Below are 13,457 nucleotides of genomic sequence, written 5' to 3'. Positions count from 1 at the left end.
TTAGGAAATAAACTAGGTCAAATCCTAATTTAAATCGGAATGTTATCCTAACTAGATAAACCCTATAAAAGTATGCAATCTATTTAAAAAAGACTTACCTTGATCCTATCTAATCTTTTTGGGAGATTCAAATCCAATCAAAGATTCAAACCAAAACCAAAGATAGCATCCAATCACCCAAGATACCATCCATATCCATTCAAATTTGGAAAATAAATTGGCAAATCACATCTCGGGCATGAGGATCGGATTGGCCAATTTTCAACACAATCGCAAATCGTATCTCGGGCGGGAGATCGAATTGACGATTTTCCGTGCAATCGCAAATCGTATCTCGGGCAGGAGATTGGATTGACGACCATAGCACGTTATGAAATTAGGAAATAATTCCTAATTTAAATCTGCTTGAGGATTTCATTGATATGAATAATATTTGAAGATTCAAACAATAATGCAATTTCACAAATTAGGCAACAAAATATACGAAAATCGAATTAATGAAGATTCTTACCTAATTCGCAATATTTGCTTTCCAAGTTTGGACCGGCGGACGGTGGCGGGTTGACGCTCGATTGGAATCGCGGCTGGATGGTTCACGAACTTGCCAAAAAAAATAAACCTGTAAAATAGAGTTCGACTCGGGATCGACCGTGACCGGCGACTCACGGCAAGGCTGATCGTGATGGTGCCTTGGTCGTGTGGACTCTCAGCTCGGTGGGGGCTACGTTGGTATTGTTGGACACGACCAAAATTCTGCAAATATCAGCGAAACAAACGCACGAATTGAGAAGTGGCTGAGGAAAAGAGAGAACTTTTTCCTCGACGTATCGTGAAAAACTCCTTTGGGTGTCGTCAGTCTCTGTGTCAGTTCTCAGAAGAAAACCATGTGTGATTTTCTTTTCTCCTGTTCGTACGTCTCCCCAATAGAAGACCTCTAAGTGAATTTTTTCTTCTTTGCTGAGCGTCCCCCACTTTGGAATGCCTCCAATTACTATTTTTTTTAATCCAACTTCCACTAAAGCCCTTTTGACCACCGCTTGGAATTTTCCTTTAACCTGCAGAGGCACAAGAACAACGTATCACGGATAGCACAAAGGGGCACTCGGTGTGACGCCAGGGTAGCAACGACGTCGATCAGGGGTTGGAGCAGCTGCAGGTTTCTCGGTTCAGGATCACGGGCAGCTTTTGTCGTCACAATGCGTGCTGAAGCAGCGAGCGATGTGGATGAGCAAGAGCGTCGGGTGATCGTTGGTCGTCGGTGGGCTAAGCAGCAGCTCGATTCGCTAGACGTAGCCGGGCTCACTGTTCCGAGGTGTCCGAGATGCCTACTGTGTCAAACGATGGCTGGGAGCGTCGGGGAAAGCCGCAGAAAGCGTCTGGAATTTGGGCAAAGGACGCGACTTGCCCAGGGAGGAGAGAGAGAAAAAAGACCAGTTTCTTTCCTTGACCTTTGACCGTCTGTGCTCCCAGAAAGAACTCTTTGACGTTTACCACATGACCAGAAACTCTCTCCCTTTACTCTCCCTCTTGTGGCCGTGTACTGTGTACCATGAGTGTGTGTGGGAAGAGCCCCCTCTCTGTGTTTCTCTCAATTGTTGCCCCCCCGGCTGCATGGCCTCACTCTCCTTTATATAGGCCAGGATATCAAAACTTTGGACAAGGAAAAGAAATATATTCTTTTATCCCTTGCCAATAACGTGAGATTCACTTTTTCTCCTTCCCTTTCTTTATTATTTTGCCAATATTGTGTGAATATGGCCAGAGAATCATGCATCAATTCTTTCCTCTTTATTCAATGCCGGTCAATTTTCTTGCTCCCATGATGACCGAATTTTCTCAAAATCCACCACGTACGCACATATACCCCAAAGATTATCCCTGATTTTTTTATCTACCATGAGATAGCTAAATCTTGATAATCAGATTTTCTTGACTTGATGCACGTGATTTTTAGCCACCGCGAGCTTAGTCCCTTTAAACTCATAACCATTCACTCAAGTCCACCCACCGCCGGTCTAGTGTAAATGCAATTATATGGGCCTAATTACTGATGCAAATGCTCCTAATATCTATATGCAATTTAACTAATTAATTTTTTTCTAGGGACCGGGAATGATCCCTAATTTTTATGCAACGAACGACTGACTGAATCGTCAAAATTTAGGTGTCAACAATATATATATCTACGATGTGGCTTAGGTAAGGCTGATAGTAGGGAACTATTAGAAAACATGCTATAAATGTATTCACGTGAATATGAAGATGAGGAGCTCTTGAAGTCATGCTCCTAAGTTCAAGGGTTGTGTCTTCCGAAGTTTGTAGGCTTCAAACCTATTCATGAACGTGTGAATTTTGGCTGCACGTCTCCCTCATGGAGCCGTAATTGGAAAAGTAATGGTCTCCGACTGACCAGTAGATTAGAGCCTATAAATAGGTGCATTGGAAGGACTTAGAATTTAAGATGGGAGAGCTCCCAATAGAGAGAGAAAAGAGAGTTGATCGTCTGCGAGCGAGCGAGCGAACGAAATATAAGAGTTCAGTGTGTCTTCATATGAGCTAATTTGCTTTCAGCGTCTTGCGTGTGTAGTGTGAGAAAATAAATTGTAAAAGTTGCGTGCGATTATATTTCATTTGAGTGATCTACTAGTACCGGATTTTAATTTAAGTGTATCTCGTGTGTACCACCAATATGCTTCCACAATCCAACAACGTACGTGGTTTGGTGTCGACTAATTAACCGAAGAGTCGAGATTATTGTATGGATTTTGCCCAATTAACAGTAATTTGTATCTCCATTGGTATTGATGGAGAAATTGTCTTTTTGACCTATATTTTTCAGCATTTCAGAACAACGTACACGTGAAATATACCTTGCACATGTGTTTCAAAGCGCGAGACTATCTGCATTCGAAGGGGCTATATAATTGAAGACATCCCTATTTTTGGTTTTCATCGTCAGAAGTGACCGACTCGGCTTACAGTTCGTCAGTCAATCAGAGCTGGAAGCATTTCTCGATGCAATTCTCTGATCTCGAGGGAATGCAATTGTTGTAACAGCGAAATTCTGCTTCTAAATCCAGGAAATCCGAATAGTTTTTCGAAGATTCCGCACAGTTCTCGCCACCCGAGCAACCGTTCGGGATGCCAAGAGCCGCCAATGCTATCAAAGACGGGATACAGCCGATCAGCATCAGTACTGCAGCTTGTTTATAAAGCATTGCAACCACCCGCAATATAATGTTAAAGCCAGAACATATAACATACCAACGAATGGGGTTACGAACTACTAATATAATGTTGAATCATACCTGTGCAGTTCTACTTCTTCTCTATTCTCGCAGGTTTGTAATGAGGTTACGAACTACTGATATAAACTCTGGCAAGATTTTGGAATCTTGGAGAGTTTCTCTCTGAAGAGGTTTCTAATAAAGTGAAGTCTGAAATTGAATGCTCATTATTGGTAATTGATGCATCCGATGTTAAAACTGTCCAGAATTTATAGCAGAAAACACATACATGATTAAAAGGAAAATTTGTCTAAAAAGTCATCAACCTATTGCACTTTGGTCAGTTCTAAACATTTCAACTTTGCCAATTGAATTCTAAATCTTCTAATAATTTACCAATTTAGTTATTCCGATCAATTTTGACAAAAAATCGCTAACCTGGATGCTAGTCGTTCTACATGGCACCGCCAGTATTGATATGGATATTTTTTATAATTTTTTAAAAATTTTATTTTTTGTAATTTTTATTTTCTTCTCTTTTTTTATTTTGCTTTTTTTCATGTGCCAATGAGGGTCACTGGTGACCCTCGCCAGCCGCAAAGGTCTCACCCAAATTGGGCGAGGGCTGCCTTGGCCACTACCGGCGATGTCCCACGGCGGATCCGTCGGAATGCCCCGAGCCTTCCGCCCCCGGAGACTTCAAGTTCTACCTCAAAGATCTCGTCCCCATGCTCCCGGTTGGCGATCGCTTCTCCGACGAGAAAATCGTCTCCCTCCAGCTCCTTGTCGCATGAAGCGCCCTCTGCGGTCAGCCTCTAGTCGCCGGAGAACAACTCCGAGCGTAGGCGGAGGATCAAAATGAACTCAAATCACTGGAAGGAGCTCCTCTACCTCAAGAAGATCGACCAGAATCAGAACCCTAAGCGCGCTGAGTCGACTCAGAAAAACACCCAACCTTCGTCCAGATCAGTGATGCATTTTCTCCATCATAGCTCCAAATCTACCTCTGACGCCTCAAACCTGAGCTTCCCGCTGCTCAGAGAATCTTCCGATGGCGAGTCCATCTCGATCTCTTCGCGTCGCTCAGTGTCCTCTTCGCCAGATCTGGCAAAGGTGCGAACGCCCTCACCCGCGGCCGGCGAGGGCACGATGGCCTTGCCCAAAGGCCTTCGCAACACCACCGGCAGCGGCCAAGGCAGCCCTTGCCCAGTCTAGGCAAGACTTTTGCGGCCGGCAAGGGAAAAAAACTAAAGAAATAAAGGAAAATAAAAATAAAAAAAAATTATAAAAAAAAATGTCCACATCAGAATCAATGGTACCACGTAAGACTCGCGTCCACGTCAATAATTTCCGGTTAAAATTGGCAAGATGAACTAAATTGACAAATTGTCAAAAAAGTTGAAGACTGAATTAGCCAAAGTGAAATATATTTAAGACTTTTTGGATAATTTTTCTCATTTAAAACACGTTTCTTCAATTCCAATTGGGTTTGAATTAACACTTTGGTGAATATGCCGTTTATTTTCTACCAAAAGTATATTCAGTACCTTCTTATTACTGACGTCTTAGTGCATGATTTTAACAAATTAGCAATTTCTTAAGATTTTGGTAACTACTACAACAAAAATATTTTTCATTGACTAATTTTTCTACACAATATAAGCACTCATTTTTCGGAAAATGTTTTCCAAATTACTCATTTTCCACGAAACGAACGCACCCTAAAATTAAAAGCAAACGCAGATTGGTACATACGATCGTGATTTGCAGCAAGGGTTTTGTGCTTCTTCACTAACATCGAGCCTGATTTATGTTAGGTATCGGTTGATAGTAAAAAGATGAAGGAACATTTCAGAACAACTTAAACGTGAACAAAGATTCCAATAAAAATGGGAAATACACTTGGTTTACGTCATCGGAAGTAACCGATTAGGTTTACAGTTCGTCGGTCAGCCGAGGCCTGAGCATTTTGAGAAGCAATTCCCCGATCCCGACTGCTTGCAATGTTGTAAACAGCGATAATCTCCATCCGTTTCTGGGAATCCCGAATAGTATTTCGAAGCTTCGGCGCAATTCTCGTCGTCCGAGCAACCGTTCGGGGCACCAAGAGCTACCAGCACCATGGAAGACACGATACATCCGATCAGCATCAGTGCTGTAGCTTGTTTATAATCCATTGTGAGCACCTGCAGTACAATGTTAAAGCCAGAACATGTAACGACATACCGACGATGCTAGATCAGATTTGTCATCGTCAAATGAAGCGTGCGCGTGAGGGTTTAAGCTGATCTCTTCTCTGGTAAATGAAGGAGGAGCTTAGATTTCGATTGATCATGTTGACATAATTCTAAGTATGATTGTGTTCATTACATGTGCAGAAATGCTGAATCATACCTGTGCAGTCCTACTTCTTGCTCTCTATTCTTGCAGGTTTGTGATGGGGTTGCGAACTACTGATATATACTCTGGCAATGCGGTGTGAAGATTTTGGAATCATGGAGAGTTTCTGTCAAGACGTTTCTTAATCAGCTGAAGTCTGAAAATGAATGCTCATTATTGGTAATTGATTCATCCGATGTTAAAACTGTCCAGAATCTACAGCACAACATACAAACATAATTAAAACGCGTCTCTTCAATTCCAATCGTGTTTGAATTAACACGAGATAATTGTCCAAAAAGTCATAAACCTATTGTTCTTTTGTCAATTCAGTCCTAAACTTTTTAATTTTATCAATTGAGTCCTAAATATTTTCACGTTTTGCCAATTGAGTCTATCCGATAAATTTTGGCTGGAAATTACTGACGTTGATGTCGGCTGTCCAATGTGGCATTGTCGGTACTGACATGTACGGTTTTTTAAGAATATTTTATTTTTTCGAATTTTTTTAGTTATATTTTTTTTTTCTTTCTCTTTCTTTTTTTTTTTCCTTCGCTTCTTCCTTTAACCGATCGTCAGGCCTCGGCGATCAGCCAGAGACAAAGGCCAGCAAGGGTGAGCTTCGCCAGACCTCCTAACCTCTGGCAAAGCAAGTTTAAGCCTCACCTAGCCATGACGAGGCCATCTTCCCCAGCAACGGAGAAACTGATTTCGCGCAATTATTAATTTTGACATACAAAACTTATGATTCACAGTTTGATCACCAACTTTACATTCTAAACATATAAATCAGGTCCATCTGCCCAATGTGCGAGTAAGCAAACCACTCATTTGATATGCAACACCTGTATCCATATCATATTCACAGAGGCACCTAAAGTTTTCAGATATGAAATTCATGTCTAAAAATCTATCGTAAACTCCTAAAGTGCGAAATTAAACTAAATTCGCATGAAAGCACAATTTGTCCTAGAAGATGATGTTTACTTCCTTAAGTTATGTATTTATCCATTTGGGCCCAAACTTTATCTAGGATCCGAGCCCATAGTGCTCTCAATTAGCCTGGCCCACCCAATTCTAGAACATTAATCGAGCCCAGTGGCTTATTTGCTCGAACCAGCAAAGGTAAAGGGTTTTTCTTTTTTCTTTTCTTTTTGCCCTACAGATTAAGAGCTTAATTGTTTGTCAAATAGAAGTGCTATTCGTGCAATTACATTTTCGTATAGCTATTAGAACTTTCGATTTGATTAGTACCAATCAAGGTGTACAATTGCCCTATCCAGGTGTCTTGTATAATGTTCGATCAATAGACAAATGTCCGTTGTGATTTTGACCTAAGAGTTCGCATTTATATAAAAGCGCAACCCTTGTGATCATGACCTACGAGTTTGCATGTATAACCCTCTCAAGCACCAAATGTTCATTGCCATTGCTTGACAATCTTAATGCTATGGCTTCTAGTTTTAGGCTTGGTTACATTTGTTTTAAGCATTGGGAAGTTGGTTTGGTTTTTTTCTTTGAGACCAGACAAATGGCATTCATAGAGAGCCGGAGAAGGAATGATAGCGAATTTAATCACTTATTGTTCGATCGAAGGGCATTTGTTTAAACTTTTTAGCAAGACGATTATACAGTTCAATACACATGATTTAGGTCGAAAGTTCAATAGTGTTAATGAATATGTTTAACACACGTTATGAGTCTATCTTCTAGCCTTTTTTAAGTGTTCTCCCTAAGAAATTCTCCAGAGACTTGACCCCAAAGCCTGCCTTGATGAGGCAATTAGATTCCAAAACCACACATTAATTTGTTAGCTTGATGACAACCCAAGAGGATTACTTCCTATAGATTACATAGCCATGCATGTCTTGATAAAAGATGATTAGCATAATACAGCAACAACATGACAGGCTATCAAATTACACCACCCCAGGAAAAGCAGTGCAGACTAAAAAGATTGTATATTACATGTTGCAGCAGATACATTGAGTTTGAGCTAGGGAAGACTGTTGTGACACTCATACAACATCACCGATTGAGGAATGGAAAGGAAAAATACTTTTTTAGACGGAAGAAGCAACCGCTCTCAGCCTCTCACACACAAATACCGTGAACAAAAAATCCAGTAGAATCAAAAGTGACATTGAGATTGTATTGAATTGAGCATCTAGAGTGCTCGGCCTTTGATGATGTCGAAGCTCATTTCGCTCGGGTCCGTGGCTTGCAACTCCACTTGAATGCCATCCAATTCCCTCTTGAACCTGTCCTTGGAGCTGGCGTACACCATCTTACTCCTTATCTTTGCGGTATCGGGTGCCCTACCAACACACATTCAATCAGTGAAGCTCTGTCTCTGTTCAGTTCAGTCTGATCGTTTTCTCATTTTCGCGCAGAGAGAGCTTTTTTTCTATCCTTTTGATTATGTAGACAACGATTCACAAGAAAGCGAACAGATAACATATAAAGCTCAGCACAACTGCAATAGACTGGTCGAACTTTTGGAATTGAGGACCAGCACGAAATATATGCTCGAATTCCCGAAAAAAGTTGAGAAACTGGATGTATACCTTTAACATGCATTTGGAACTATAAGATAAACAGAGGTCACATTGATTGAAAATTTGCATGAGTTTGTGAATGAAATTTGGAACCTCAGACTCAACTTGGAAAGTCAAGAGGAAATAAATCCAAGTGGAAAATTCTGGCACGCCACGCGTATACGATCGTTTCGAATGAGGAAGTGCAGATCTTCCGTAAGCAACAACGCTACATGACTAACTATCATCGTCTTTCTGATACCGAAAGGTACTTAAACCATTAGACTAGTCACATAGATAAAAGCTAGGTCATATCGGTCGAGAGATATAGCGTTACCATGCAATGAAGAAGATCTTGCTTTTCTGGCAATTCTCGTCGGTGATGAAGTCGAAGTCGAATACCGAATAGCGGCACTCATCAGCAGGAAAAGAGGCCGTGAAATCCTCGTAAGTTTCCTCCGGACTCCCAACCTTCTCTACCACCACCTGCTGGTTCTCAATCTTGAAGATGATGAACCGGTAAATCCGCTTCGCTTTTAGCTCCATGAATTTCAGCTTGCACTCGTCATTGACAGCCATTCCAGAAGCCGCATTCGCCTATAATTCATTCATTTTCAAGTCGGTGCAACAAGATGTCAGATGGTCAGGACGATCATAAGATTCAAATTGCCGATGATGAAAATGAGGACAACAGGAGAGGCCGGTCGTTCATGCACGTCCCGATACTCTACACATAATTCTCGATACGAACAATTACAATCACCTTGACCCATTTAATAGAGTTCTACCTAGATCATGCCCATCGACAACAATCACAACCTAGATTATCATGAAGAACAAAAAACGCACGATCATCTTTAACGTGAACCATGATCAAAAGAAACGTCGAAACGGTATCCATATCTTTCTCCGTCCGTTCGTAATCTTCCAAAGTATGAAAAGACTATGCCTTCGGAGAGATCGGAGATGGGCGGAACGTACCATTTTTGCCTTCAACGAGAGAGACAGAAGAAGCTCCCAGCGAGAAGAGAGAAATGGAGGAAGGAGCAAAATATGATGAGAGGAAGAGAATGAGGAGGAGAAGAGGGCGAGAGAGGCCGAGACAGATGAAGGTGATCCTTAATCCCGGGGATTTCTAAAGCCGGTGGAGAGGAGGAATTGGAGGAAAAGGAAGAGGCTGCTAAAAAATGGATCACGCCCCTCCAACGCCAGCGCCAACGACCAAACACTTTGATGTCGCCACGTTCTTGATGATGCCATCTTGCATGGCACGTCTATTTCGTTTCGTCGATGCATAGGATAGATAGATCTAAAGTTCCTTGTTATCTTTCCCCTTGTTCTTTTCTTGTAAATGCAAGTTCCCAAATATAGCAGCAGCAATCTGCCCACTTTCGCTAAAGTTCATGTACTACATGAATGGCATGCCTTGGTCATACCCTTCCATTGACTATTTCGTTCAACCCCTTCAATGCACACGGTTCCGCAATGCATCCTTGCGATCCTCGCAATCAATGATCTCGAATGATAGACAGCAAATGACATCGAGCCAATACGGGAGTCGAGTTCGTGGGGTTGGCTTTAGAGGGAAGCCGAGGTCGCATATGTCATCAAATGTTTTATCGTCGAATAGAGAAAAGGAGAGCGCATGCACCTCACGCATTATAAGCCGCATGACGGAGTCTCTGTATAACTCAAAGTTTCAAATGATGAACCATCAATTCAAGGATTTCCGACTACACGGTACAAGTTCCATTGCAACTACAACATATTGTCGACGGTCGATAAATACTATAGTATTTTTCCTGCATTTCTTTTGGTTCACTTCCGTGAAAGTAGCGATCCCAAACTCACTGTATCCGAGGGTCAAAATTGCTCGAAGGACCACAAATGAAGAAAAGGCCAGCAACGCTGTAGTCCTAGCTATCTCTCATAAATCGACAATGATTACCCAACAAAATTAACGACTTTTGTACTCTGTTTTCTCTTGGCTTTTACATGACCTTCTTTTGAGCCAGAAGTATCAGCTACACATGCACTAGACTTGTCTTTCTTAGCGGGTGTTTCGTCCACCATAAAGTCATCATCAAGATCGTCCCCGCTAAAGAATTTGGTAACTTGGGGTCTCGGCGCCTCTTCTGTTTCAGCTACTGGAGACAAGACAAAGAGACAGCATCAGAAAAAAACCTTTAAGTCGTACAATGCTATATAAGCAATTTAACTTGTCAACGAGAAGTAACATTTGAGGACATTAAGCAGGGAAGCATTCAAAAGAAACGGCAGAAATTACAGAACAAGTACCAAAATACTATATCTGTGCCACTCTACCTTTAACCCATGTGAACATTCTATGGAAAGCTTGCGCTGGTCAAACAGAGGATTTTACTTTACAAGCAAAGAATCAGATCCACATAAGAATTAAGGCTGTCAAACCGAAGTCACTTTAAGATGGCCGAATTGACATCCTGAACTTCAAATATCATGTTAATAGCCAAGCCCCAATTCCAATATGCATTCCAAATGTTAGCCACCAATAAGGCAATAGCCCATCAAGGCAAACTCAGAAGCACCGGACTTGCTGATATAAAGAGAACTCTTGCCAATTATTTCATACAGTACCAGCAATTACAATGACAAAGAAGTCAGTATGACAATTTTCTGTATCCAAACTGCAATGGGGTAGATTGAATAAGTGAACGAGATCATAGGAGAAATATGATTATCTTAAAACAAGGATCTAGCAATAAGACACCAAGAGGACAGGTCTAACGTTCTTTATGGAGGAATCACTATGAAGATCCAGTGTGATTTATCTATTCATGACAAGAGTAAGTCCATGATCCAGAACCATAAGAATCACAAAATAGCTAAAGTAACAAACCCGTCTTCATCTACCTGCCAGGCCTACATAGATCTTCTCTTTCCTTCCTACACCAAGGCCAGGCTGCTCAGTTCAAGAATAAGAGAAAATTGTCTGGATACACTGAAGTCATTTTTCTCCATTCTTTCACGCTTAAGCAGCCGATCATCTCACCCAACCGTTCTTTACACATGCTGGAGGAGTTAATGTCCAAAGGTTGTGGAGGCTCAAGATATTAGCAAATTGTTACACTGTTTTAATCTCTAATACTTAAGTTTATCTGGTTTATCCTCGGTTCCTAATGGCTGAGGAACATTCCATTGAAAAATAATAAGGGTTGTGGGAAGAATTTGTACCATCGGCTGCAATATTTATCCTCAAAATGCAAATAGACTTTGCCACAGAACACCATAAGAATTAAGAATCCTTCAGGCCAACACAAGTTTAAGATATAGAGAAGATGACTCACGTCTACCGCCAATTCCGGAACCTCTTTTGCCTTTTTCAGGGCAATCCTTGGCCAAATGTGTCACACCACCACAGATTTTGCAGCAACCACCCTACAGAAGAGCAAGTGAGATGTCTCCTATTCATGAGAGTATTGCAATGAGTATAGACAAATGTAGACCAAAGCACGTATCGATTTGTATAAAAGAAGATTTAGCAAAAACCCATTTTTCTTTTAACTTCTACCGATGCCATTTACAGTAAACAAAACAATGTACCTTTGGATAAATTCCATGAGCATTTTGAGGGCAGTTTTTGCTCAAGTGACCCTGCTCTTTACAAATAAAGCAGCTGGCGAACTTAGTTCCTCCTGTCACCACATAGGAGAGTAAATGATCGTGGGAAACATCATCATGACGTAAAAGAAAACACCACAGTAGCAGAACAATGGATGGAAGTTAATATGAGCAGACACGTTTAAGTGATTCTTCTCTAGATGATAAAAAAAGCCGATCCAGCACATCACCCAAAATTAGGCTTATGTAAGTAAACTTAAGTTTAACCTTTTGAGAAGAGGATTTAAGAAGCAAGTTCAGAATGACACGAATTAAAAGATAGACCGATAAGAAAAGTAAAATGCTAGTCTACAATATACAGAGAAAAAGGAGGGAAAATGACCTCTGCATTAGTGGACATCCAAATTATATGGCTCGCAATATGTAATTCATTATCAGTAAATATCAAAATAGAATGACAATTTTTATTTTTCAGTACAATCTCATAAGATCAAATTACCGTCTTTAAGGGGTTGAGGACAGTTTGCAAGAGAATGCCCCGTATCCCCGCAATTATAACACAACTTCCTGTCAACAGACTCGTCATTCTTCTCCGGACAGCTTTTGAGACTATGGCCGCGCCGACGGCAAAGCAAACATATCTGCAGACATCAAACAGCATAAAACCCAAGAGTCAGACAACCTAAGCAACACCACCAAGAAACTGAAGGAAGTAAAATTCTGGACCCTGGGTATTCAAATGCACACGCCTGGATTGATTGGACGCTCATCAACACCCAAAAAAAACCAAAAAAAAAAAAAAAATCAAGAAACCACCTGAGCAAAGGTTCATGGACCGGCACACTGTTTCTCAAGCAACCTCCACATGAGTCAGACAAGGAAATGACTCTCATATAAACCCAAGAATCCCCAATGCTAAAATGCTATCAAGAAGTTAGGATAGCCAATTCGGTCCAAGGCCCAAAGAACAAGAAAGAACGAACCTTATTCTTCTCCCACTGAGCTTTCTCAGGGCAGAGCTTGGCAATATGGTCCTGACCTTTGCAGATGAAACAGCCCTCGCCAGGCATCAATCCGGGAACTCTAAGCGGGTGTCTTTTGAGGGTTTTCTTGGTGGGTCTTCTGGGGCCATCGGAATCCGACTTCTTGCGCTTGAATTTGTCCAGCTTCTTCTTCTTCTTCTTCTTGGTCGGGTCCTTGGGTGGGGCTGGCTCCGGTTCGGGGAACAGCTCGGGGTGTGCTTCTTTGAATCGCTTGCGAGCGAGCCTCTGCCTTTGGCTCACCATCTCGCGAGGCTCGGCGCCGGCGTGGTTTGGTTTCGCCTTGGAGCTAGCAGAGGTGGCGCGGTCTCGTACCGGCGGATGTTTTAGGGTTCTTCGAGTGGGGTGTATTGGGCCGACGGCGATATTTTCTTTTTCAGTCTTTATTTGGAATTTTCAATTTTTTTGTTATATTTCTTTTTTGGGTATGAAATTGTTATTCTTCTTTTTTTTTTTATGACGTGTAAAATTTTGGAACTGTTTTGTTATTGCGAGCAACAAATTTTTGTAAAGAAAGGAAAGATTGAATTTCAATAATAAATGTAACGAATATCCAAAGTGCAATTGAATCTGAAAATTTCTATATCAGAAAATTAAATGATGAAATTTATAACAATTTTATGTGATCAAGTAATTTCATTATATCTGTTTATTCAAGTTACGGGGAAAAATCG

General features: G+C 41.2%; 1 protein-coding gene across 1 annotated transcript; it reads right to left on the bottom strand.

The window, feature by feature from the left end:
• Window positions 1–7,548: 7,548 nt before the first annotated feature.
• LOC115694566 (uncharacterized) lies at window positions 7,549–13,148 on the bottom strand. The gene is made up of 9 exons (XM_056304134.1): window positions 12,727–13,148; window positions 12,243–12,384; window positions 11,726–11,817; window positions 11,470–11,560; window positions 10,092–10,290; window positions 9,620–9,825; window positions 9,125–9,261; window positions 8,481–8,740; window positions 7,549–7,924 (listed from the first exon to the last, which is right to left on the bottom strand). Exons 1-9 carry the CDS (start codon window positions 13,027–13,029, stop codon window positions 7,774–7,776), a joined length of 1,581 nt encoding a protein of 526 aa, XP_056160109.1. The 5' UTR covers window positions 13,030–13,148; the 3' UTR covers window positions 7,549–7,773.
• Window positions 13,149–13,457: the final 309 nt, after the last annotated feature.

Source organism: Syzygium oleosum, unplaced genomic scaffold (assembly GCF_021117445.2).
Source record: "Syzygium oleosum isolate NSW1041296 unplaced genomic scaffold, Sole_v2.1 Sole_v2.31, whole genome shotgun sequence".
NCBI classification, from domain to species: domain Eukaryota; kingdom Viridiplantae; phylum Streptophyta; class Magnoliopsida; order Myrtales; family Myrtaceae; genus Syzygium; species Syzygium oleosum.
This window is presented reverse-complemented; position numbering and strand designations above follow the sequence as displayed.

Excerpts from the sequence above, each read along its gene's own strand:
- LOC115694566 (XM_056304134.1), bottom strand. The coding sequence starts at position 13,029 with ATGGTGAGCCAAAGGCAGAGGCTCGCTCGCAAGCGATTCAAAGAAGCA. Across the intron at positions 11,818-12,242 it reads TCCTCAACCCCTTAAAGACG|GAGGAACTAAGTTCGCCAGC; the intron begins GTAATTTGATCT and ends ATGTGGTGACAG. Across the intron at positions 9,826-10,091 it reads AAAGTCGTTAATTTTGTTGG|AGACTCCGTCATGCGGCTTA; the intron begins GTAATCATTGTC and ends TGAGTTATACAG.